Source organism: Apis cerana, linkage group LG5 (assembly GCF_029169275.1).
Source record: "Apis cerana isolate GH-2021 linkage group LG5, AcerK_1.0, whole genome shotgun sequence".
NCBI lineage: Eukaryota > Metazoa > Arthropoda > Insecta > Hymenoptera > Apidae > Apis > Apis cerana.
The window spans coordinates 8,812,813-8,837,865 of record NC_083856.1 but is presented as its reverse complement, the minus strand read 5'-3'; the positions used below and the strand labels follow the sequence as shown (position 1 = coordinate 8,837,865).

At 46.3% G+C, this 25,053-nt stretch overlaps 1 protein-coding gene across 4 annotated transcripts in view; it reads left to right on the top strand.

Moving 5' to 3' along the window:
- LOC107994315 (uncharacterized) overlaps positions 1-19,295 on the top strand; it is a 210,543-nt gene extending 191,248 nt beyond the window's left edge. For all 4 annotated transcript variants that reach the window (XM_062074918.1, XM_062074916.1, XM_062074915.1 and 1 more), the window contains 4 exons: positions 3,536-3,785; positions 10,864-10,975; positions 13,504-13,845; positions 13,954-19,295. In XM_062074918.1, the coding sequence (XP_061930902.1) occupies positions 3,536-3,785; positions 10,864-10,975; positions 13,504-13,845; positions 13,954-14,543 (1,294 nt within the window). In that variant the 3' untranslated portion in view covers positions 14,544-19,295. The remainder of the gene's footprint in view (positions 1-3,535; positions 3,786-10,863; positions 10,976-13,503; positions 13,846-13,953) is intronic.
- Positions 19,296-25,053: the final 5,758 nt, after the last annotated feature.

Below are 25,053 nucleotides of genomic sequence, written 5' to 3'. Positions count from 1 at the left end.
AGGGTAAAAGGATATCGGTGTGGGATAGTGGTAGAAAGTCGTTTATCGAGTCGGCAGGTACGGGGATGTATCCATGCGCATTGATATGCAAAATTTGTAGTTTCGAGAAGCTTACGAGAAACTGTGTAGCGGCGAGTAAACTTCAAAATCCGATGCGCTTGTCGGCAAGGGTCGCTACACCGAGGTACGAGCTCTCTCGGATTTAACCGGTTCGTGCTTCTGGTTACGTGCACGCGTATATATACGTTCGGATAAATTGCGCGGTCAAACATCCTTTAATGTGATTCCAAAGCTGTTATATCGATTTGCTTTGTCATCGATCTCGATTCGCGCCTTTCATTCTCATTTTCTTCTTCCTCCTCCTCTCCTCCACTTATTCCACTCATATTTACATCGACTGGAAATATTCCGAGAATTTGTTCTTTGAAAATTCCTTTTTTTCCACGAGAAAGTCGTCGAATAACAGTAATATAGATGCACGCGCACATATAGGCGTTAATGCACGCGTAATACGACGAGCAGGTTAGCTGTGAAAGAGCGAATGAAAAGGGGGGAAGGGAAGGAGGCAGGTAGCCGGATGCACGCGTCGGAACCAGATAGAAACACAGAAAAGGCAGTTAATTAGCTCGAGTTAAAAGCTCGGCTTAAACGACCTATTCACCGAGTTGGTTCGGTTCGTCCAACTCGGAGCGCAGCTTTCCGAAGAAACGGAGCGAGGAGGATCGAGGCGAGAAAGAAGGTGATCGCCCCCGTTGCTTGGACGAAACGGTGCCCGCGTCTTACTTACGCAACGGTGGAGGAAGAGGAACCCCTTTATTCCAATTCTCTTTTGTTTTACGCCTCTTCGTCGCCTACAATTTCCCCGAGCTTTGGATGCTTCCCTCTTCTCCCGCCTATTCTCGCCTAGGAGCGAGCTGGCCTCTCTTCCCCGATACGGTTAAATGAAATCCATTAGGAAATGGCCGATGAAGCGTCGTCGTGAACGACGAAAGAGAAATGGAGAGATTGTACGAATATAGACGTCCAAGTTAATGAAAGATCATTCCGATATCTGAAGGGAAATATTGAGGAGAAACCGCAAGGCACAAAAGCCAAGGGATGGATCTCGGTTATGTATGTATATATATATATATACCTCGGCCGGAACTGGATTGATTAGAAACACACCTAAAGTTTCGAAATTCATCAGGAACGATCCCCATGCTGCTCCTCCATTCTCCCCAAGGACGAACTTGGTTCCTCTTGTATGGGCTACCAATTACTAACATCCCCTTGAACTCTCCATCTCGAAAATTCGATAATTTTAATTATCACGTGGTGGGCGCGCGTGGTGTCGAGAATACGTGGAATATTTGCGATTCATTCGAGTGTGAAAAGAAACAATAAAAAAGAAAGAAGGGGGAGACGAAAATATACCGGGGGTACCGTGTGCGTATCCATCGCGATCGCTGAGGGATTGGGGGGAGGGGGAAGCCCTTCGACGAATACGCGCGCGCGTGTTCCACTCGGTCGACACTCCACAAAGCGCTTTATAGTCCGTTTATACGACCGCAAGCTCGCGATACCATGTTTAGCACACGGGTACGCGATCACGAACACGACTAGCCTATTCCAGATACGTTGAACGGGGCCAGTGTTTCTCATGCAATGCCCGCTTTACGACTCTCACCCCTCACGATTCGCCGAACGTGTCCAAAGTCCACGCGTCCAAAGTTTCCTTGAACCATCGTGTAATATTTCGAGGCGCGCGACGATTGCAAGGAATTAACGCCTATTTGAAAAGATTGCCAGGATTTCCACGCGAGACCCGATCGAACTCGAGTTGAACTCGAACGATGCGCGTGAGGAGGAGAAACGGAAGGGGTGGGAAAAAGCGTTAGAAAGCGATGCGAGATACGATTGAGAACCGAGGCGCAAGGTGGGTGAGGCCGGGTGCCATCGTTTCCACCGTGCATATCCGGATATATTCGCGCGGATCGAGGTCGGGGAACCGCGTGCGTGCAGCGAGGAGGAGAGCTCCGTTCACGGAGCGCGTTAAGAGCACCGCTAAGTGCGGTCGCGCTATGCCTGACAGTCGGCGGCATTAGGCAAATTGAAATCTTGCCGGGAGAGGAAGCAGAAGGGAGAGGATACCTGGTTTACGCCCTCGTCTCTCACCCTCTGTCCAGACTCAGCCCGTCGTGAATCCACCGCGATGATTTCGGATCTCGGATCGTGGACCGTGAAACACATCAAACCACTAACGTTCGCGAGATACGAGATGTTGCGGCTCCAGTCTCTCCGGAACCGGAAGTCGAGTCCTCCCTTTCTCCATCCTCCTCGTTTAAACCTCCTTTGCCCCCTGTTTTACGACGTAACTGGCTCTTTGCCCGAACTCGGGATAATCTTTTAAGGCTCGACCACCTCTCGTCGAGCTAATTTCGTTTCCTCTCCTCTCCTCTCTCTCTCTCTCTCTTCTCTTCTTCTTTTGCGTTTCATTACCCGGGTTCGGTAACTATCGTTCCTCGAATTAAGGCCAAAATCGCGGTCGGCTCGAGTCGAGAACTGGTTTCGAGGATTATCGAGGATGTATTTTTTCACGTTTCTTTTTTTTTTTTTTCTTTTTTCGATCGATGCACGATCGATGTTCCCGTTTAAAGATAGAGGAAGAGGAGGGGGAAAAAAACGACGATGAAGGCTCGTTCAGCAATTAATTCGCTCGTTATATACCTTCCCCGATTTATTCTCGCGTAATACACAAACGGATATCCGTTGGTTGGTTCGGCCGAGGCATTCACCTCGCCGACGACCTACTATTGGAAGCGCGCCACAAGTTGTTAACCTTAGTTGGCGGTTTAATTACACAGGCAAATATTATCGAACTGACAGAGTTAATTAGATAATTAAAACTTGAAGGGTAAACTACTTTGCCGGGCTACGTACCTTCGAGAACGTACTATCAACGTATTAACGTTAGGCAGTCCGTCAGACGCGAGGAAGGAGTCGGTTCGCCCTTCCACGCGTTATTCTTCTGGAGCGCGCTTCCAGAAAGACGGACAGGGAGGAAGGCGCAGAGAGATTGACGGCGCATCGCGAATCGAGCTTCTCCGAACGGTAGATGAGGAACGGGATCCACCTGTTCCCGTAATAGAAGTATCCTTAACGAGGGAATTCCTCGGTCTTGTCTTTTTCTTTTTTAAACCCGGCCACGGCAAATTTGTTGAATCTCTTTCCGTTTCCGATTCCGAGGAATTATTACGAGCTCGGAGAAAGGGCTTCTTCGTCATTTTCAACCGTTTTATTACCGTTCAAGGTTTTCCTCGAACTTAAAGAAAAAATCAATATATCTTGCCGGGAAGGAATACGTGAAATGGTCGCGACATACAAAGTGTAAAGAATTAAATTATACACTCTAATCTTGTTGGCCAATTCCAGAGATAATTCCATTAAATACAGATACTGTATTTTACTGTAAATTTTTTGCCAAGAACAAGACATCGGATCGGCCGATTCTCGACAACGCCTAACGAAGGTTATCGTGGGTTGTGTGTTGCAGGCACAAGCGGAAAGTGCAGAACCTGTTACCGTGCAAGAGCGCAGCAGGGGCGGCGGCGGCGGCGGCGGCCGCGGCCGCGGCCGGTGGCCGGAGCCGAGTGTTGGCCGACGGACAGTCGCACGGCGGAAGCGGGAGTGCGGGTGGCGCGGTGCTGTACGAGGACCTGCCGGAAGCGGTGACGCACTCGCAGCTGCATCACAGACAGAACCACCTGCCCAGCCACCACTCCGGCCAGGCGCCCACGATCGAGGTACGAAATCCCGATCAACGACACAGCCTAAGGGAACGACAACCGCAGCAGTTGCAGCGTGCTCGCGCCCCCGCACCTCATCATCTCGACTATCTCGACTACCGGGACCCGAGGGCGATACTCCGCGTCCAGGACAAGCCCTCGAGGGCGGTGTTGGGCGGCTATCGAACGCCACGCGCCCTCCTCGCCAAGTCTCAGGGTGTCCCGCTTTCGATAGCCACCCACGCGCCCTCCTCGCGATGCACAGCCGCGACCAGCCCGCTCCTACAGAACGGCGGTAACGTTCTTCGTAACAGCCACCTGCTACTGGCCGATCAGAACGCCTTGATCACCACCCGCCACCACCACCCTCTGCCTCCCACGCCTCCCCCCGTCTCCGCTATCCCTATCACCCCCGTCGAGGCCAACAACACCTACCTGCCCGACACCTGCGCCCGACCGATAGACTCCCGTCTTCCCATCACGCCCACTCATCGGCCCAAGCTCCAAAATCATCCACCCTTGGACCGTGGTTCCCTCGAGCCCTCGATCGGTCGGGCGCAAACGACCCCCCGACAAAGAGTCGTGTCCTCGCGGGAGGAGGTGTCGAACGGCAGGCGGCCGTCCGTCGATTCGGAAGGGTACTCGTACATCGATTTCAAAGACACCGATCCGGAGTCCACGAGGCACGATTCGACGGTGGGCCTCGATCGGACGGAGACGAAAGAGGGCAAGGCGGGCACGTTGTTTCGTTCGGCCTCGTACAGGTCGAGCTCGGTCGACTCGGACGGTTACTCGTACATCGTGGACACCGGATCTAGGAAAGCGCCGGGCACAGCGAGAAGGATCGTGGCCGAGGGCACCGAGGAGGAGGTGTGTCCGCTCTGCACGATGCAGCAGATACACAACCTTCTGAGCAAGCCCGAGGACGTATATCTCAACGTGCACGCCACGTGACACACGTCCTTCGCGAGCGACGTCTTCTGATAGAGACTGCCCCGTCTCGGATGTCTGTCCCCCTCCCCTGCTTCCAGTACGAGTACGAGTCCGGTAACGGGGGCAGGTTGACGATTTACATATCCCGTGACATCGTTCGGCCACGATCGCCGAGACGAGACTTTGATGAGACCGCGTTTCGAAAACTCTCGTCGTCTACGCTCTCCGTGTGACGGCGGTGTAAAGTGGTTAGGTAGATTAGTGTCTTTTTTTCGGATTCAGCGAGCAGAGACGAAGATGACACGGCAGGTGTCTCCTTCTCGAACAGTCGCGCCGCCTTCGCGTTCTTTTCTTTTTCTTCTCTCCATTTTCGAGATCTCTGCGTTAAACGGGAGCATCGTCGAGGAGCAACGCGTCTTTCTCTTCCTGTTATTTTTTTTTTTTCTGCATTCCAACGATGAGCGAGAGCGCGAGTGGGTGATTTCGCCTTCGATCTCGTCTTCGATGCAAACTCTCGTTCCTCTTGCTCGCTATCACCTTGCTCGATAGGTGAAGAACGAGGCGAAGACACTAGCGCGGACTAGTCAGTATTTATTTTGTTACGCGGCCTGTGCTTGCACAATCTCTCTTCTGTTCGAATAAACGAAAAGGAAGCGAAAAAAGGGGGGCGGGAGGAGAGTTGAAGAAGAAAATTAGAAAGGTTGAAGGATAATAATGTGGAAAGGCAAGAGTGGCCTTAAAACAAAATAATTATTCTCGGTTGTGCGAGCACGGCACTCTAGATTGCACTCCATGGTTGTAAATAGAAAATTAGATCTTGCAACTGGAATATTGTAAATAATATACACAAAGTGAGACAGAGATTGATGAGAGAAAGAGAGAGAGAGAGAGAGAGTCGCATAGTGATTAATATAAAGTATTAAAACGATAACTGCCCGTGAGGAGTAGCTGTGCAACCCTTCCCGAGGAAAGATCGGAAGACGTTTATATCGGACGTTTATGTTTCTCGTTTGTATAAAAAAAAAACGAAAAAAAAAGTTTAGACAAAAGATTATCGCGATTAGTTGTTATAGTCGCGCGCAGATTAATAATTATTATTATTATTACTATGATTATTATTATTATTATTATTATTTATTATTGTCGTTTACGTATTCCATTACCGTAGCCGGTGTACGGTAATTATGTCTTGTAAATAAATTCCGGACGGGTATTCGAGAAAGTAGGATTAAAGGAAGAAAAATAACAGCGAGAAAGTACGCGCGAGAGGGAGGGAGAGAAAGGGAGAGAGAGAAAGAGAGAGAGAGAGAGAGAAAAAGAGAAAGAGATCCGGCAAAGTCGGAGAAAGTCCTGTGTATATTGAAGTACTGAGAGGAAGAGAAGGAGAGTTTGAGAAAATAAAATTACTTTACTGAAAAATTTGACGAGGAGTGGTTATTGACCCGGTCCACAATCCCATCCCATCCCTCGCATCCCTCGGTGGAACAACGCGATTATCTCGAATAAAGCGAGAAAAAAATACGTCGAGCAAATAACGAGAAGAAAATAAAGATCGAGATCGAGAGATCGCTAGATTCTTCTTTTTCGGATGAAAAATTTTTTGCAACGCGCATACTTATTACTTAACAACGCGACGAGCAAAGAACGAAAAATGATTTGATGAAAAAAAAGAGATAATATTTTCACGTGGACCTATCGTCTCCCGACACAATACACGCGGACACGGAATAACCACTTCTGTGTTCAAACTTTTTCTTAAAGGGGAATGAAAAATGTACGTTCGGTTTTTTCTTTCTTCTTTTTTTTTTTTTTTGGAGGAAGTACGATACAAAGGTGAGAGGATTTCCCGCGCGTAAACGAAAGAGGTGGGGAGAAAGAGTGTGTGTGTGTGTGTGAGAGAGAGAGAAAGATAGAGAGAAAGGAAGAACAACGAAGAAAAAAAATAACGAAACGAAAAGAAAGACGGAGAGAAATCAAGAGAAAGATTGACGAGTTAGCAATTGTGCCGCGTCACCTCTCCATCCGATTGCGCAATCCCGAAGCTCTGTAATTTCGCAAATGGAGTCCGTACCGCACGATCTCTCCCTCAAACGTAATTTAATTGCTCGAATAAGTCTCCGTTTCTTCCCTCTTCGTGCCCGTCTCTAATTCGGTAAACAGGGTCCGGAAAAAAACGTCATAAAAATTGCAGCTCGATCCAACGTCGTCCGGACCAATGCTCGGAGATTTCTTCCCGTTTCACGGGGTCGGGTCGATTTTGAATGGTCGAATAATAAAGCACTCCGTTCGAAATCGAACGATTGAAACGTCCACCTGTTGTCGGTCTCGATTACCAGGCCTCTCTGTCGATGTCGCGACGCGTCGTTAAGCAACGGGGCCATGGCTGTTTCCGAGCCGTCGAGCGCGATGCCGCTCGTAGAAAAAAAAAAAAAAAAGAAGAAAAAAGCCGGACGTCTCGTTTCGAAGAGCCCGACTCGCAAAGGGACTGCTCGCCAACTCGTCTCTAAGCTAAAGAGATCGCTAAAATCGATCGTTTCCCCATCGTCTCGAGCGAACGGTTCTTTCGCCGGATAAACCGATAAATATCCAATCTTGAAGCTGTTGCCTCCCCGATTCCGCCTGTCCCACCTGTTGTGTGGCTCAATTACGCCGCTCTAATCCATATCCTGGCACGTCGTTAGGCCACGAAACCGCGCCAGCACCTGCAACACCGATGTAACGATGGCCGGCGGGCAAAGGAGGGATCCGGACTTAGGAAGCTAATGCAATTGTCAACGTAACTAACAATTAGCAGGTTACGGTAACGTGCCGTGACCATGACATCCCCAACTATCTACTACCCGTACGTTCTACGATTACCTGCCCGGGATGCTCGATTCTCGTTCGAGAATATATATATATATATGTATATGTATATGTATGTATACACACATACACGTATACATACACGTTTGCGCTTGCAATTGGGATTGAGGCAATTCAATCGTATACACACCGAAGATTCGGGACACGCATGATGTATTCCAAGTCGCGTTTCGCGCGATGATCGATAATGCTCGGCCTGTTCGACGTCCGGAGCTCCGCGGTACGATGATGATTAAAGCGATCAAAATTAATGGACGCGTGGCCCCTGAATTATTGGATTCGTTACGTTTATCGGGGAAATGGGAAGTTGGAGGGAGAATTATCAGGCAAGCCGTACCGATACCGTCGTATTCTTCGGGCGTATCCGGTAATTAGAAGAGAGGCGGTAAATTAGTCGATTAGAGGGGGCGCGTTATCGGGGCACAATGTGACGGGTAGGTGGATGAGACGAGCGGACACACGTGGGGAAACGTGGGGCAGGTTAGGCGCGTTAGGGACAACCCATTAACCTCCGTGCTCCACGCTATTACGGAACGGACATATTGCTTCCTGCTGTTGGATACGATGGGCTTAAGCCTCTATCTCAATCTCGCTCTCTCCTCCTCCTCCTTCTCCCTCCTTTCTTTTCCGCCTCCGCGGTTTCATCTAGATTTCCCGCTTTCACTCTTTATCTATCGCGTCCCATCTCCTCCGTAATTGTCCCCCTTTTATTTCGTCCCCCCTCCTCTCTCTCTCTCGCAGAAGAGATTCCTCCTCCGTGCTACTACGGAATGAATCGAGCTGGAAGGAAATTTATATTCGCCTTCTTTATCCACTCTCTCGAAAAATAATAACTATTAGGCTATTCTATTCTGGCGATGCTTGTCTACTTTCTCTTTTCGAGTGCGATTCTCTTCCGCGTGCTTTCGTTTCATCGTCGTTTCGCCCGGATTCCGAGATTCGCCTCGCGAGCGACTTTGACAAACTTGGTGGAGACGACACAGTTCCGCGAAATTCGGCGTGATTCGAGGGAGGAAACGGCCGATCCCGCGATGGCCCGCTGTTAGAAAGAAGCCTGGAGGGCACGTCGATTCGGAGGGAGTCGCTAAGGGCGACAATTACCTTCGTTCGGGGCCGGCGTTTCTAAACGAGACGCCGGGGTAATCGAGTGATCCTCTTTCGACGGCGATAATATCGGAATCCGTATTCGGAGCAAAGAGCTCCAGGCGTTCGCTCTTTGCTCGTCCATCATCCGATCGCTGCATCACGATCGCGCCCTCCCCCTCCTCCCCGTTAAATGCAATCGCGAGAATGCAATCTTCGTAGAGACCCCGATTCTTCGCACCCTCCCGTCCCTCTCCCTTCGTGACTTGTTTAATGAAAGTCGGGAAAGGATGGGAAGGAACGAATTTGAAACGCACAAGTGAAGCGCGCAAGAGTAGGGAGGCGAATTTCGACGAGAGGATGTTCTATTGCTTCCAATCTAGCCCTGTTATCTTTGAACCGACGGAAAAGAAAGGTTTTCCTGGCGGAAAAAAAGGGGCGAATAATCGGGTTATCGAACAGTCGAGGGGGAGGGGGGAGTCCCGAAAGAAAGAAAGTCGGAAGAAGGTCGGAAGAGAGGGAAAGGGGGACGCGTGATTAGACGAGATGCGAGTAGACAAGCGGAGAGGGAGGGGAAGGGTCGGACTCGAAGGGAAGCCTTCGAGTGCGGCGAAAACGAAGCAAAAGTAATAGAGTGATCCTCCTTTGTGGGCTGATAGGGCCGCCCGCGGGACTTCGATTCGAGGGATGGAGAAGTATAGTAGCTCGAACGGTTTCGTTTGCCTTGGCTCCCTCGTGATTCCCCTCGTGATTACCGGGGGCCTAAACTCGATTTCGCCGATTTCGGGGTCACGAGAACGAGCGACCGATTGCAGCAACGTCGTTCGACGCCTTCCATTTTCTTCGCCAAATTGCCAGCCAATTTTCGGGATAACGGGCAAACCGATCGCTGCCGTGAACAACGCTGTCGACCGCTAATTTCCAATCTTGCACGCGTCTCGTGCCCGATACGTAGAGATTGCGAACGGGCCGTTGCATATCGTACGTATCGTGGAGCAGCCCCAAGGAAACCAGCCTCGCCAAATTTTATTAGGAAGTAGTTGGAAGAGGATCGAACCATCGCTGTCTCCTTTCACGCGATCGTTATTACAAAGTTGCGATTCGAACCCCCTCGGGCCACTCGTTCGTACCGGATCGTTCTTGTATCTCTCTCTCTCTCTCTTTCTCTCTCTATCTATCTCTCTCTCTATTTCTGTGAAAAGCGGCGGCAGAAAAGGTCGAGTTTTTGCGAGAGAAAAAATTTCATTTAGAAAAGTCGCGTTTCCTCTATCCCGCTCGACGTCATTCAGCTCTCCGGTTAACGCGAAGCGACGACTCATTAGGCGAATTCATCGGTGCAAAAAAAAAAAAAAATAGCTCTGAAAGCTGTCTGTCACGAGATCTCTGCATTAGGATCGCCTCGTATCTCTGTTAACCAGGAGCACGGATTAAATCGCGCTGTATCATATCAATCATCTCGTTGAATTTTTAATCCCATTCTGTCGACGGCCGATCCGGTCAGGATTTAATTCAAAAAAACCTTTGAAACTTTTCGAGCTCGTTCCGCCGTTGATTTTGAAACGCGATGGGTTCCGCGGTTTCTGTCCGGAAACAGTCGGGAAAAATTAAAAATTAGCCTTCGATAAATCTGGTGTCAGGATCGGGTTCCTTATTACTCGAGCCAGGATTTCCACGATTCGAGGATTAACTTACGACTCCCTCGTTTCATTCCCGCGTGGTTCGCACCGACTCAGCGTTTTCGCGATCGAGGCTCGCCCGAAGGTACACCTTCTTCCGCCGAGAATCTCGAGGGTCTTTAAGGGCAGGAACGAGTTAATCGTCGGCCGGGAACGCGATGAAAGCGCGCCAGAATTCTCTCTCTCTCTCTCTCTCTATTTCCTCCAACTTTCGTTCCGACTCGAAATTACTGCGCAATTTTAATTCGCATTCGTCACTTAACGATCGTCAAAGATTCTTCAGCTGAATACCTTGAAAATTTGTCCTGACGTTTCAGCGTCGATAATCCCTTCGGCCAGTAGCGAACGATGATATTGGATTTATTTAAAATTTTGAAAACACATCCGTTTCTTGTTATTATTGTCGATTTTCTTTCGCGCGCGATTCTCGTCTTGTAAATCGTCCTCACCGCGATACCTTAGATCGCGATAGCCTTAAACTCGAAGAAACCACGAAACGTGGTTACGTTTCTAACCTAATTTTTCATTGTTACACACAGATGTTGGACGTGAAAGATACCGGAAGAGGCGTGTTCGTGTGCAGCAGCCCGGGTCCTGATCCGTACACGTCGCAGGATCTCTACAATCCCGTCTACGAGGAGCTCAGCAACGGTGAGTAATACCGGCCAACGACCAAATATGCGTTTCGATTGCTCGTGCAATATTCCAATTTGCACATCGGCCAACTGGATAAAGGTCTTAAAACGTTCCCCTCCCCCTCTCCCGTATATAAACACCAAACCACACGCTGCTCTCCATTCTAGATGAGACTCGGCTGTGAAGACTTTGAGGGGTAGAGAGCGCGAGCGATCTTCAGGCTCGAGCTCGGCCCAGGCGGAATTCGTAGGTAGGATCCGAGTGAACCCGATTAACCCATTTGATTGAGCTATAAGAGTTAAATCCTAAGGGTGTTCTTTGCCTCTAACACCAGAATTGCCACCAGAGCTTCTTTCCCTCTCTTTCTCTTTGCCTCTCGATTAATCGTGCTATTTACCTTTCCTTAACTCTGGAGCTAAACCGCCAAGTTGCCAAATATTGGCGACCGGGAGCAAAGTTCGCCCTCTGTTCTCGCGAGACTTTTCCAAAGTCTTCCGTCCCCTCTTCCCCCCAAAAAAACTTTCCTCCCCCCGCCAAACAGACGTAACGGAAGAAAACAACACGCTCGCCGACCGATGCAACGACCGACCAACTTTCAACGTTCTCTCTTTGCCATTCGTCATTTTTTCTCCCGCCCGCTTATCTCCCAATTAATTCGGCCAACTTCTCCGCTCGGACGAATGAAGTTGGCCGTCCGGCGTCTAATCTTCTCTGGAGCGGAATCGGAAGCTGTTCATCTTCTTCCCCGGGTGTATCTTGTTCCTTTCACGGCCGACCTATCTTGATAGCCCCGGGGACCCTCCGAGTGTCGCGCATCGGGGCATCCTCCTCCTCCCACTCCTCCTTTGGTTGGAAGGAGATAAGCGTGACACGACCTCTGACTTATATTTCCCATTAGTCGGATAGCTAATTAGCATGGTGATGAGACTTTCGACGTTTGACGGGGACGCGGTAATCGAATACCCGGTTCGTTGCGCCTCGCTTCAACCACCGATTATACGTATTATGCGAGAACATATATACCCTCCCCGCGATAATTCGTCTTTGTTAACGTCGCTCTTATCCGCTTTTCCACGGATAAAAGAAAGTTAGCTCGAATCTCATCGGTTCGAGGAATTTTTAGCTTCGAATCGTGCGCGTGTACGGGACCGACACACATTGGTTGCGCAATTGTATACGAAAGGAAACGTATGTGTGTAAATATATATATATATATATTTCGTGGTTTCTAAATGATTTCGCTGGCCAGCAAATTCCACTTCGCCTCGCGGAATTCAGCTTCGCTCCCACGGGAAATCCTAGTTTACTCGGTATCGTTTAAACCGATGATAAATACGGGAAGATATAAAATAACGGAGATTAAAAGTGCAACCGCGGTAATCCGAGAAGCATCCTCGAGTTTTTTCCTTTCCCCCTCTATTTCTCTTTCTTCTTTTTCCTTTCTTTTCTTTTTTTTTCTCTCTCCTTTTCTCTTTTCTTCCCTCCCCCGTATAAATAAAAGACGCTGCGTCCGAAACGAAGCGAGGACGATACATCTCTGCAGACTCGAGGGATCGTCAAACATCAGGAACCGTGACGTTGATTAGAATCGATCCGATAAACTTCAAACTTCTTTTGACCGCCTTTTGTATTTAATCGCTCTCTCTCTCTCTCTCTTTTCCTTTATTTTATGACAAAATGCCAATCTCAGATTTGCCAGTTTCCCTTTTGATCGGAGAGGCGAAGTTTAACGCGTTCCACGTTGTTTTCCATTTTTATGCGAAATATGAGGGAGGGGGGAGAGAAAGAAAAGGAAGAAAAGAGTTGGGGAAGAATCGAAACGTGAAATTGGGTGAACCCGTGTATAATTGAAAACGATGGAAAAAATAAATTCACCGCGCGAATAAAATGGTAGTTTTGATTTTTAACCGGCCGCGTAACCACGCTTTCCTTTTTTTTTGTTTTATTTTTTTAATGAGTCCGATGAATAAACCGAGTTTATTCTCGCCTGACGTATCCTGCGCGTGGTAAGCGTGGCGCAATTGTCGAAACGAAAAATCACGAGAGGAGAGAAAAAAAGAGAGAGAGAGAGAGAGAAATTGGAGAGGATAAAGGAAAACGGGGAGAAGAAGGGAAGCTCGCGATTGGAAACGTGACATCGATCGCGCGGAGACGCCATCCAAGCATCCGTTTCTTCCTGTTTCGTTGTATTCGGCGACTGTAATAACGCTTCCCTTTCCGTGGGAATACTTTCACTTAACAATCGTCCCATACCCCTCCCCCCATTCACTTGGCAAAGTTGGAGCACGAATTTAAATGAAACGACGACCACACGACAACGGGACGGATCTCTCTAACTAATTAATTCTGACACTGATTCACAAGCTGAAAATTGAAAGCACGTTCCCCCGATTCGATTGGATATCATCCACTCCGATATAATCGTAACTTTGACACGCGAAAGAGATTGTCTGTTAATTAATTAACGAACTGTCCAATTAATTATCGTATCGGCGGGCGCGCAACCACCGCGCGGCACTTATAAATTATTCATTCCGTTCCAGGGGACCATCCGGAAACGGACGAGGAGAGCGAGTTGAACGCACGGAATCGGCTCCACAATCATCACCGGCATCATCATCGGCCCTCGTCGAAACCGGGCAGCGAGGACGAGTTCGCGGAAGACGAGCTGTCGGTCGGTGAACCGTCCGAGGCGAGGATGCTCACGGCCTCGACGGGCCCGACCTGGGGCACTTGTCCAGCCGGTGGCAGGCCACCGCGAGAGAGACGAGGGAAAAGCCCCAGAAGCCTCGACAGGCACAGGAGAGACAAGAATCACGATGTGGGCGAGTTCCACGAGGGGATGCTGCTTGACGCGCTACTTCAACTTTATCCCAGCGTCGCGGGTAAATTTCGAATCTATACGTAGATAACGTTGCGAATAACGATGACAACGGGCGGGGTGAGAAGAATGGAATCGAAGAATGGAACTGATCCGTTGCCGTCGATTTCAGGTGTGGCCGGCACCCGATCGAATAGCAATCAACGACAACAGTCCGTCCCGTCGGTGGCCCACAGATTACCTTATTTCGTGCCACCGATGCCAGCGACGCAGGCTCTCAGGGTCGAGGAGAACCCGTACGAGAGCGTGCCGGTACTCGGCCCTCTCCACCATTACTCGAGTCAAAGCAGGAGCAGCAAAGAGAGGTGCCGCAAGTCAAACGACAAATACAAATACACGGCGCAATACGGGGGATCCGAGTATTACGGATTGCAAAACCAGGACAATGCCCCTGTGTATACGCAAGTGGGTAGCGAATACTCGGACACTTACTCGCAGCCGACCGACCGTCTCTACAACGAGGACAAGTACACGCAGCCGGTTTACTACGCGCCACGCGACACCGAGCAAATTACTTCCGGCAGACTGTACCAAGGTCAGCCGGACAGCAGTTTCGGCAGCGACAGCGGGTACAGTCATCACACTTCCGGCACAACTGGGACAACCGGCACGCGCAGCAGTAACTCGAGGACGAATCACAGGAAGGACAAGCATCGAAATTCTCATCACTCCCATCATTCCGCGGACTACATCGTATCTTAATTAAGGATGGTCACGTGGATCGGAGCGGGAAAAAAACAAACGTGGTTTCTTTTTGAAAGGAAGCGTGGGAAGAAGAAAGAGATAGATAAATAGATAGATAGAGGAAAAGATGGTAGATCGCGTAGATGGTAGTAGTTCGATACTTCTATCGAAGAAAAACTTGTAATACTTTTCTAAAAAGTAGTGATTTTTATTTATTTTGTAAATTGTTTCCTTCTTGTTGTTTTTTCTTTTCTTTTTTTTTTTCTTTTTTACAGATTATTTTATTACTCTCATAATGAGAGCTTGCGTTATGAAACAACGTGATATATATATATATAGTATTTTAATATTTTGAAAAATGTATCGTTAATATATCGTATAAATAGAAGATATTGATTATCGTAGGAATGTGTTGTATCGATGTGTTGAGCTGTGTTTGATTTCAGAGAGAGAGAGAGAGAGAGAGAGAGAGAGAGAGAGAGAGAGAGAGAGAGGAATTCGTTCGAGAAACGACTCGAAGTGAATATCAGCAAGAGCAATAGCAAGAGAGACTATATTACATATATAAACGCGACGATCGTATTATATAGGAAACGTATGAACAGAACACTAACAGGAAACAGTGATCTCTTAGTGATTTAGCAAGACTATTTAACAAATTATTTGTAATCTAACGAGACTCAGGCTGGTACCAAAGGATGCTAATAAGATAACTTCGACTTTTTAGCCTTCTAGTTTGTAATTTATACGAAAGTAGAGCTACTCGCGAGAATGATTTTTAACAATAAAGAATTTCGTGTGAGACGTGCGACTTTCGGGAAGAAGACGATTCTACGAATTAGAATCTAAAGAGACAATTGAGGAAGACGAAAACGATTCACTGTCAAAACGATCCTAAATAATTCTGCCAAGACTGCCATTGATTAATATATATATATATATATATATATATACATATATATATATACGTTAGAGAAATATTATATAATTCGCCCACGTGCTCTCGCACATTCCACAACGCGATATCAGCATCAGTCGAATTGTAACATACTAGCACTTAAATAAAAAAGAAGGAGAAGGAGAAGAAGAAGAAGAAGAAGAGGAAGAAGAAAATAATAATAATAATACTTGGAAGCACTTAGAGAGAAAAGAAAGATAATGATTCGTAGCAATACACGCACATCGGTAGTTTTACACCAGTGTAACGTTTAAAACGTACTACCGTTAATCGAGTCGCAATTTTTCTTCGTCAATTAACCAAGTTACGATGATCATCCCGGATAGCATTTACGTGGAAGGGACAAGCTTTTCGAACGCGAATGCTCAAAGGGAGCAGCTCCTATTTTTGCAATCTCGTACGAGGTCACGGCGCGTCTCAATCAGAAAAACCATTGGAAAGAAAAAGAGAAAGAGGAAGGGAGAAAGGGAGAGGAAAAAAAAAGGAGAACGAGAAGAGGCTTTTCGCAAAATATGCTTCTGCAAAGAGAATACATAGCGTTCCTTCTGCGAGCCCTTTCTACTGCATTTCGTCCCACATTCTCAAAGCTTCGACCCGCGAAACATTATCTCGGCTGCATAACTTTTCGTGTGTCGCGATGTTTCCTTTTCCGTCAAATCAAAATCAAGCTTACAATAATAACTTATCGTTTCTTGCGTATCACACAGAGGGGAAACAATTCTTTTTTGACGAAACCACGTCTCAAGACCCTTTTCCTCGCAGAAAGAACGAAAAGAGGATACACGAGGTTGAGCGACGTTAATAATACGTGCTTCTTTCTTTTTTTACGGATCTAACCTTCTTTTCTTAGCCTATTCCTTTCTTAAATAATAATCTTTCGTTCCTTTTCGTAATGATTATTAACGTTCTCGCGTGTTTCCTCTTCTATTATACACGCGTGTCAGGATAGACTCGTAACTACCGGTAGTCGCACGATTTTCCGCTCGCGAGGCGCCTCGATCACGCTACCAGAGAGACAGACCAAGATGTGACGGATAACCAAGGGACAGTGTTCTTATTATAGGCTGTACAGGCACACGCTGGTACATATGCATATACATATAAATATACATATATACATATATATATATATATACATACAGATGCAAGCATAAGTATACATACTATAAGAAAAACGAATAAATTATTCGCGAATGACCCCGTTGTAAATATTAAATTATACGAGAAGCGAAGGGAGAGAGGAAGGGAGAAGTGTATCAGGATCATTCCTGATATAGCGCAGCTGTATCATATCGTTATCAGACTTTCTCGCGTGTGCGTGCGTGCGTGTGTGCGTGTGTGTGTGTGTGTGAGATGATGAATGATACGTGGACCGAACGACGAGCAAAAGACGAGAAAAAAAACAAAAAAAAACGAAAAAAAAGAGAAAGAAAAAAAGAAAAAAAATAAGATCACAGAGAGAATCGATTTAATATATATACATATATAAAATATATAATTTTTAAATTATTTATAAAGAAGATCGCGTCTCATATCGCCGATGATTTACACGAAGATACGAGGTATACACGAGAGAGAGTGAGAGAGAGAGAGAGAGAGAGAGAGAGCAAAGAGAAAGATAAAATGAAATGGACGACGATGAAAGGAAGCGATTCTATTTCAAATTCTCGCGCCAATCTCCCTTCTCCGCTTCTCGATACTTGTACACTCTTTAGATGCATGTAGAGCGAATACCTCACGACAAAAGAAAAGAAAAGAAAAGAAAAAAAAAAAAAAGAAAAAAGATCACTCTGTTGTAAATATAATTTTATATCATACCTATACGGGCAGCGAAAAAAATGAAGTGTGTGACCTAGCGGACACGTTTCGCACGCGAAACACTTTCCCTCTCGACTCATCCCTCATCTACTCTTCTCCTCCCTCGCCTTAGCTTAAAGGCTGTAACAATCTGTTCAAACGGCTATCCTCTCTTCGTGACTATCCACCCTCCTCTATTCCTTTCCGCTGTTAATCTCGAATTCGAATCTGGCGGCAACCAACAATGAGAAATTTAAAATTCTAATTGGCTCGATTGGGTTCAATGTGGTATAATTCGAGCGTTCGTTCTTTTCCACGCGATATGAAAACCGCGAAAAACCGCGGAACAGTTATCGATCCGCGGCCGCGTAGCACACAGGGATACTCGAGAGGGAACGAGTTCGTGGGTGAAAAATAAAGGTGAACTGTAGGTGGTATTACACGTACTTATCGAGGAGTGGAAGCGCACGACCAATCACGTGTGTATGATCAAAGATGCGTACAATCAAAGAGTGCAAAAGGAGAGAGAGAAAGAGAGAGAGAAAGAGAGAAGAAATGGAGGAGAGCAAGAGAAAGAAAAGAGTGAGAGGATAGTAGAAGGGGAGGGAGAGAGAGTGAGAGAGAAGGAAGGAATGAAAGAAAGGAAGAAATGGGGGGGAAAAAAGGCGAGTCGCGTTCGATCGGTTCGCGGCGTGGAAACTCGCGTGGAAACAAAGAATCGAAGCCACGCGCCACGCAAATGGGAAGAGGGACAAACGCTTTTTGTACGATTTTACGTCCATGTTAGTCAAACCGTTTTTCAAAACCGTTTTTTATATATACATAAGTACATAAGTATAATATGTATAACAGGCGCATGTACAGTAGAAATGACGAAACTTAATTTATTATCATTGTTCTTATTTAACAGGGGATGCCGTTCTATCCCCTATCTGCAATTATATGTATATTCGCTACCGAGTACTTTGTCGCAGTCGAAAATGTTGTTACATTAATCGATGTAAAATGTATTGATTATTATTATTATTATTACCATTATTATTATCATTATTATTATTAATTATTATTATTATTATTATTATTATTATTGTTGTTGTGCATCGCGATCACACACAAATGGAAAATGGGAGAGTTTGATTTCGTCTTTCGTTTTTTTTTTTTCTTCCTTCCGAATTTTCGTTGGCCGGCCAGTTGTAATAATAGGCGAGAACGATGGAAGATGATGATCATTCATGATAAAATCACTCTGGCAATGATAAGACGCGCAACGAACGAACGAATGAACGAACGAACGAACGAAAGATCTCTTTCCCTTTTTTTAAGAAAAAAAAAAGAAAAAAAGACGCGTATACGAATCGCGAGATTATTAATTTATTGTTGCGTTCGAAACGGGAGAGAGCGAAGGTGTCACGTTCCTCCCCTTCAATCTCGCTAATTTTAGCTGCGATTTAGCGATATAGGCAGAACAGAAGACAGTGAAAAAAAAAAAAAGTCATAGGCACTAGAGTACCTCGAAAGATAACAAGTAGCACTCTTGAAAGTTAGCTTGCACGGACGTTCTCCTTTTCCATCGCGCCGCCTTGCAATTAAAACGAGGAGGAGGAGGAGGAGGAGGCGAAGGTGGAGGTGGAGGGGGGTGAGGATTGGGAGTGGAATCGGCGGATGAATAGGAAAGGGCGGAAGATCGATCGTCCGAAGGGACGTGGCGGATGAGACGCGAGAGTCGGTGAATCGTGACGTGATCGTGTAAAAGAGAGCACGCGAAAATCGGCCCGATCGATGGGGAGAACACCAGCTCGCAGAACAGGGTAACTAGCTCTAACATCTATCTCTTACATCACTTAAAAAAAAAAGAAAAAAATGAAAAAAAAATAATTACTGAAAAAAAAAAAATCTCTATCACACTCGTTCACCTTATGGTATCACAGGTTCACTCTAATCACAAATGTCGGCCAAGGCTAACTCGAAACACTATCACACCTTCGTACTAATAAACGATTTACTATTCAATTTCACATTTTATGCGTCTGTGTGATTTCATCCCATCCTTTCTTTTTTTTTTTCAGCTTTAATCTTCCTTCTTTGATTTCCCCTCTTTTTAATGATCATTATATATATATGTCGCTGTTATATGAAAAATTAGGTCGAAATATCGGATGAATATTTAAAAAAAATGAATGACGATAACGCGTAAACACGTATATCGACGGGTCGACAAAAATAAAAAAGAAATTATGTGTAAGTAATCTATAACAACATTGAATGATGGGGATAACTCAATCGTAAGTCCAATTTCGCGCGCATATTTTCCATTAAGCATGCATCGGTTAACACGAATGTAAATTTCATTTGGAAATCATTTGTCACGGTATAAACTTTTCATCATTTCGAATGCATTTACCATACAAAATTCCACATCCGACCGAGAATCGCGCGACCGGAAATCCAATCGAAATTACATTGTTATCGGCTTCGAGATCGAGTTTCGATATCTCGTCGAATGGTGGAGCGAAAATTATACCTGAAAACTCCAGGTCTCTCGGTTTTTTCAGCATAGAGAGCAAAAAAAAAAAAAAAGAAAAAAAAATGAAAAAAAGAAAAAAAAATCCATAGAAATCTAATTACGTATTTCTAGGACGCATTGGGATTGGACTTGCACTGATTATAATATGTTTTCCGTTACTCTCTCGTTCGTTACGAATTAAAAAAAAATTTCTTCTCCTTTTTTTGTCCTTCTTTCTCTCTCTCTTTCTCTCTCTTTTTCTCTTTTCCTTTCCTTTGTCACTCCTCTTTCATTGTCTCTCTCTCCCTCAAAAACGAACGAACGACGGAAACACACGTGACGAGAATAAAAGTAATTAATTGCACCCTAATTCGTCGAGATGCACGTGATCGCGACAAGTGAAACGTTGCAATTATAATTGTATCAGTCTCTTTGTTTGCCGCAGCTTTCTGAAAAAAAAAAGAAGAAAAGAAAAAAATCAATTCCCGGTCGATATCCTCTCTTTTTTTTTTAGAAAAAAAAAGGAAAAAGAAAAAAAAAATCCGAACTCAAGAAAAATCTTTACGAAGATTTCTTTGATGAATAGAAGTGCTCGAGTGTCTCTAAAGGGGATGAATTGGTTGGGAAATTTTCATTGGGATTCCTCGCCGTCAACTTTGAAGCAACGAAACATTATTAATTAAGGTAAGAGAGAAAGAAATTAATTATAAGCCCTTTAAGACAACGGATGACGGAAAATCTTCCGGGAGGAGGGAGGGAGGGGGGGGGATAGTTCGGAAAATGAACGAATCCAGGGGATGAAGGTGCGAGAAACGGGCAGCTGTATGCAAACAAGAACCGCATGACTGAGCAGTCGCGATGATCAATATTAATGAAAATCAGGCGCGACGCCGGGATGAATAGCTCGAGCTACTTGTGCATAAAATACCCCGGCCGTGTTGTCTTCTTTCAACGTCGGGATTAATCATAACTTCGCAATATTTCGGCGTAAATTAAATTTCGCCAACGACACCGTTCCCTCGTATCCTAAACTGGCCTTTAATTAAACAGGTTTCTCCCAGTTCCTTGGAGAACGTTTCTATATAAATTAAACGCGATAAACTCTTCAGGTTTGATACAAACAGCATGGCAATTTCGTTTTCTCTCCCTTTCTTCCCTCCCTCCTCGGTTAAATTTTCTCCCCTTGATACGATTTACCTCTGGGTCAATCCTCGCCTATTCTTCAGCGGGTAAATAACGAAAAGAATCCCGTAAGAAACAATTCCGTAAACCTGTTTTTCAACAGAGCGGAAATAATTTCTTTAATAAGAGGTATGTACCCGAAGATAACCTCGGGTAACAGATGTTGCGAACCGTCGACGAGGAAAGAATCAAAAATAAACGCGGGAAAGGGATGGCTGAGAGGAGATAGAGGGAGAAGATAAAGTTAGAAGGGAGGGAAAAATATTGCTATCGAGATGGGGAGGAGGATGAAATTAAGAGGTCGCGATTCTTCGAGGGCAAGGAAAAAAGGAACTTGACGGGGAGGGGGATCGACGGTGAAATCGTATCTCGACGATTTTTTTCAGGGACAGGAAATTTTCCACTTCCTTCGAGTCGAGACGAGTCAATTTTCAAAATGTAAGGGTAATACGTTTTCGAGAATGCTCGATCATCTTGCTCTCCCCTTTTTTTGCATCTCGTGTTTCCACCTTAGAGAAAAGATTAGGGACGTTGATCCAATGGTTGCGGACGAACCAGAGAGAGTTGACCCGCAATTAAAACCGTGCTGTTCGTACATATATATATGTATATATATTTCTCGATGAATGCGCGCATCTCTGCACGTTGACCACACTCGGAGGGAGGGTAAAAAGATGGACTCGGCGGAGCAAGTAGCTAAAAAGGGGAAAAAGAAAAGCCAGCGGCGACGCTAATTGCGCAATGGACGAGTGGAGGCGACCCTTTAGAGAGGCTTTCTCGCGTTCTAAGGAGCGTGGTGAAAAGGAAGTGACGATGCAGCCAGACGCTTACGGACCACCTTGCGGCCCACTGCGCTCGTTCCGCCGCCACGTTTCAAGTGGCGAAAATAATGTAACCACCGGTGTAACGAAGCTTTCCTACGTTTCCCCGCGGTAATCACTACTCGAGAGAGCTGGGTCGCTGCTCGTTCGCGAGACAGAGAACGCCGTACCCTTTCCCCCCTCCGGGAAGGGGAGAAATTTCCACGATTCGAGTTCACGGATTATTTTCGCGCGTCGATCCAGGAAATGGAAATTATGCGCAGGCGGGGCGTACGACGAGTGTTATATTTCGAAATACTCGGTGTATCGAGAGGACCGCTTTAAAAACGAATCCGCGGCAAATGTGTACCACGCGACACAATGATCGGCCGTTTGTACAGGCAGATTTGGAGAGAAGAAGCATCAACAGGAGGGGAAAGTTGGATGGAAACGCGGTGCGAACGCGGTTTAATCCCCGGATTTCGGGACGTTTTAAATTCCAATTATAGGAGCGCGGGGGAGAAGCTCGCGCGTACCACGTCGCTCGTACGTGTAAATATGCGCTTCGATTGTCCGGTCGGTCAATAAAATGCTGTATTCCGAATATATGTGCTGGGAAGCGGAGAGAAGAGGCGATGTCACGCGGGTAGGAGGCACCGCTAATAATTAAATGCCGGCCGGATTGGTCCGGAACGTTGTTTTAATCCTGTCATTACCCACAATGACGATAGTACCTGCGCCGCGGTCATTCATTGAGGCGAGTCAATTACGGGAAAGCATTATCGAGTTTCGAAGGGTGTAAAACGGAAATAATGATATTTTGATCGCGACCGGCCTCCCTCCACGCTTTTCGATCGATGCGGTGTAAACCACTCCCCCTTTTGTCAAAGTGGCGAAGTAACAGAGAATGCATGTGCAAACGGTCAAACGCGCCGCTGATTTATGCACACCGACAAGTATTCGCTCCGCGTAATTCGTCGGTGATCGAATCGAATTGATTGATTCGACGAGAATGTCCCCCGCGAAATAAAGAAATCCACACCGCTCGTTGATGAAACGTTCCAAGGGGGGAGGGGGGAGGGAAGGGTTTACATTATTTCGTTAAAATCGATAATCAATTCCCCTGTCCCCGACACTCCGCACATTTCCACGAAATAAATGTCCCTTTCACACCGCTGACAGTTAACGTAAAAACTGAAAACACGATAATCCTATCGATCGAGCGAGTGAAACTGTTTCAATGGGGAGGGGATTTTCGATGTGTAAAATATCCCCATAATATAATATTCCGCATCTTTCATCGCCGTCTATCCCCGTCTATTCTTTCATCGGCAAGGCAAAGCGCACGGATCCCTTGTTTTTTATCAGCATCGCGTGGCGGTGATAATTAATAACAGCGCGGATGCCTAACGGTGGTCCGATCCGTGTAAGATACATTGGCCATGATTTATGAGAGCGTAATGAAGCCTGTTCCCTACAGGAGCCTCGAGAACCGGGAGGATATAAGCGGTCGAAGGCCCACGCCAGCAAGGATGGAAAGGAGAGGAGAAGGAAGAGCGGTGGAAGATGCTTCCTTCTTGGGTGCAATAACGCGTGTCGGATTAAGGAGGGAGAACTCCATCTGGTAAAGATGTCCGACACTGTAAATCGTGCATCCACAACTACCTGCTCATTTCGCGCACGGAGAGGAGTTAACGACCGGCTAAAACGCCATATTTCTAAGTCGTCTCTTCCACCTGCCGCTTTTTTCTTTCATCTTCCTCCAGAGGAAGAGCCGTTAATTAATCGCGATCAATTGTGAACGAACCGTGAAATAAATTTAACAAAATCAGATTAGACTTGACAAAAGTTCGAGATTAATTAGAAATTTTTCAAACTTCTTTCCCCCTTCTTTCTATAAAATTGAAAAGGCGACGATACTTACGGAGAGTAGGGCGTACGGATCATTCGAAATTCCCCTCTCAGGGAAGGGAACAGTCGGAAGAAATTGGTCTGATGAAAATTTATGCAGGGTCGAATGGCCGGACACGATATCCACGAGGAAAGATACGCCAGCTTGTTTTATATTCCGCGGTTGGATATCACGCAGCCCCTTTCCTTCTTTTCTAGATGGCTTTTTCTTAAAAATTTACGGAACAGCGTTGCTACAATCGACGTCCCTACTCTCTTCCAATAATACCAGACAGGGATGATGCGACGCGCGTCTCGAAAACGTCGTGAAAGTTTCAACCTGTGGGACTCCCGTTCGGGTATAAATCAAACGGGGACGTTAAAAAATTGACGAGGCACGATGATTCCCGGTCTCGGGCAAAATCTAAACGCCCATAACTCGAACCTACGTTGCTGTTAAGTTTCTTCGCGAAGTTGGCAAGAAAATTTACACCCTGAAAAATAAAAGGGAACTCGCGCGATAGGCGTTCTTAACCATCCGGTACGGCGGTGATAAAAAAGTCAACTCTGGCGAAGTGTTCGCCAAACGAGTTTCATTTCAAGCAGGAAAAAGGAAGAGAAAGAGAGAAAGAGAGAGAGAGGGAGATACTTTTTACAGAGTTATTCCACAATTTCCTCTGGACAAACTTGGATCGCGTAATGGACTGCGTACATCATATTTATTCCGCATGAAATAACGATTAGACGCATTAATTAACAATAAACTGAGGATTTCGGGCGGTTCGTGTGCATCGATGAAGGGGAAGAGCTCCTCGAGACATAAAACGCGACCCGCTTATGTATTCCGGGATACGACGAGCAGCCGTCGTCAGAATCCGACCGGAAAGAAACGAGTCTCGTCGAGTATTTCATAACAACGTAGACCATTTTCAGTGTGGCCAACCTCGCCGCCGCATCGTGTAACGCAATGACATTTGTCGCGCTAGGAAATTCGTGCGCTCCCCTAATTGCACATATTTTCATTCTTACGTTTCCTCCCGTCGACGTTTACGTGTTCCTCTTTCGCTGTTCCGTGCAATTTGGAAAGGAACGCCGGTACGACCACGAGCCTCGAGGATTTCGAACTAATTTTGTGGCGGCCGACTATCTCTAGGCGACATCGTAGGGCCGAACGTTGAAAAGGCATTTAGGCAAAATGGAAAATTACTCGCGTTCCTCGCGATTAAACGTATTCTTTCGACCGTTCGGCCTCGTTCTCGAATAATTACCGCACCGACCGCGCAACTCTAGCCGACAAATTCTTCGCCCCGACCGAGAAGGGTCGAAACGAAATTACCAAATTAGCCGGGAGTGTTGCACGGCACCAGAAGAACGAAATTGCCGCGGCCGGGAGAAAGG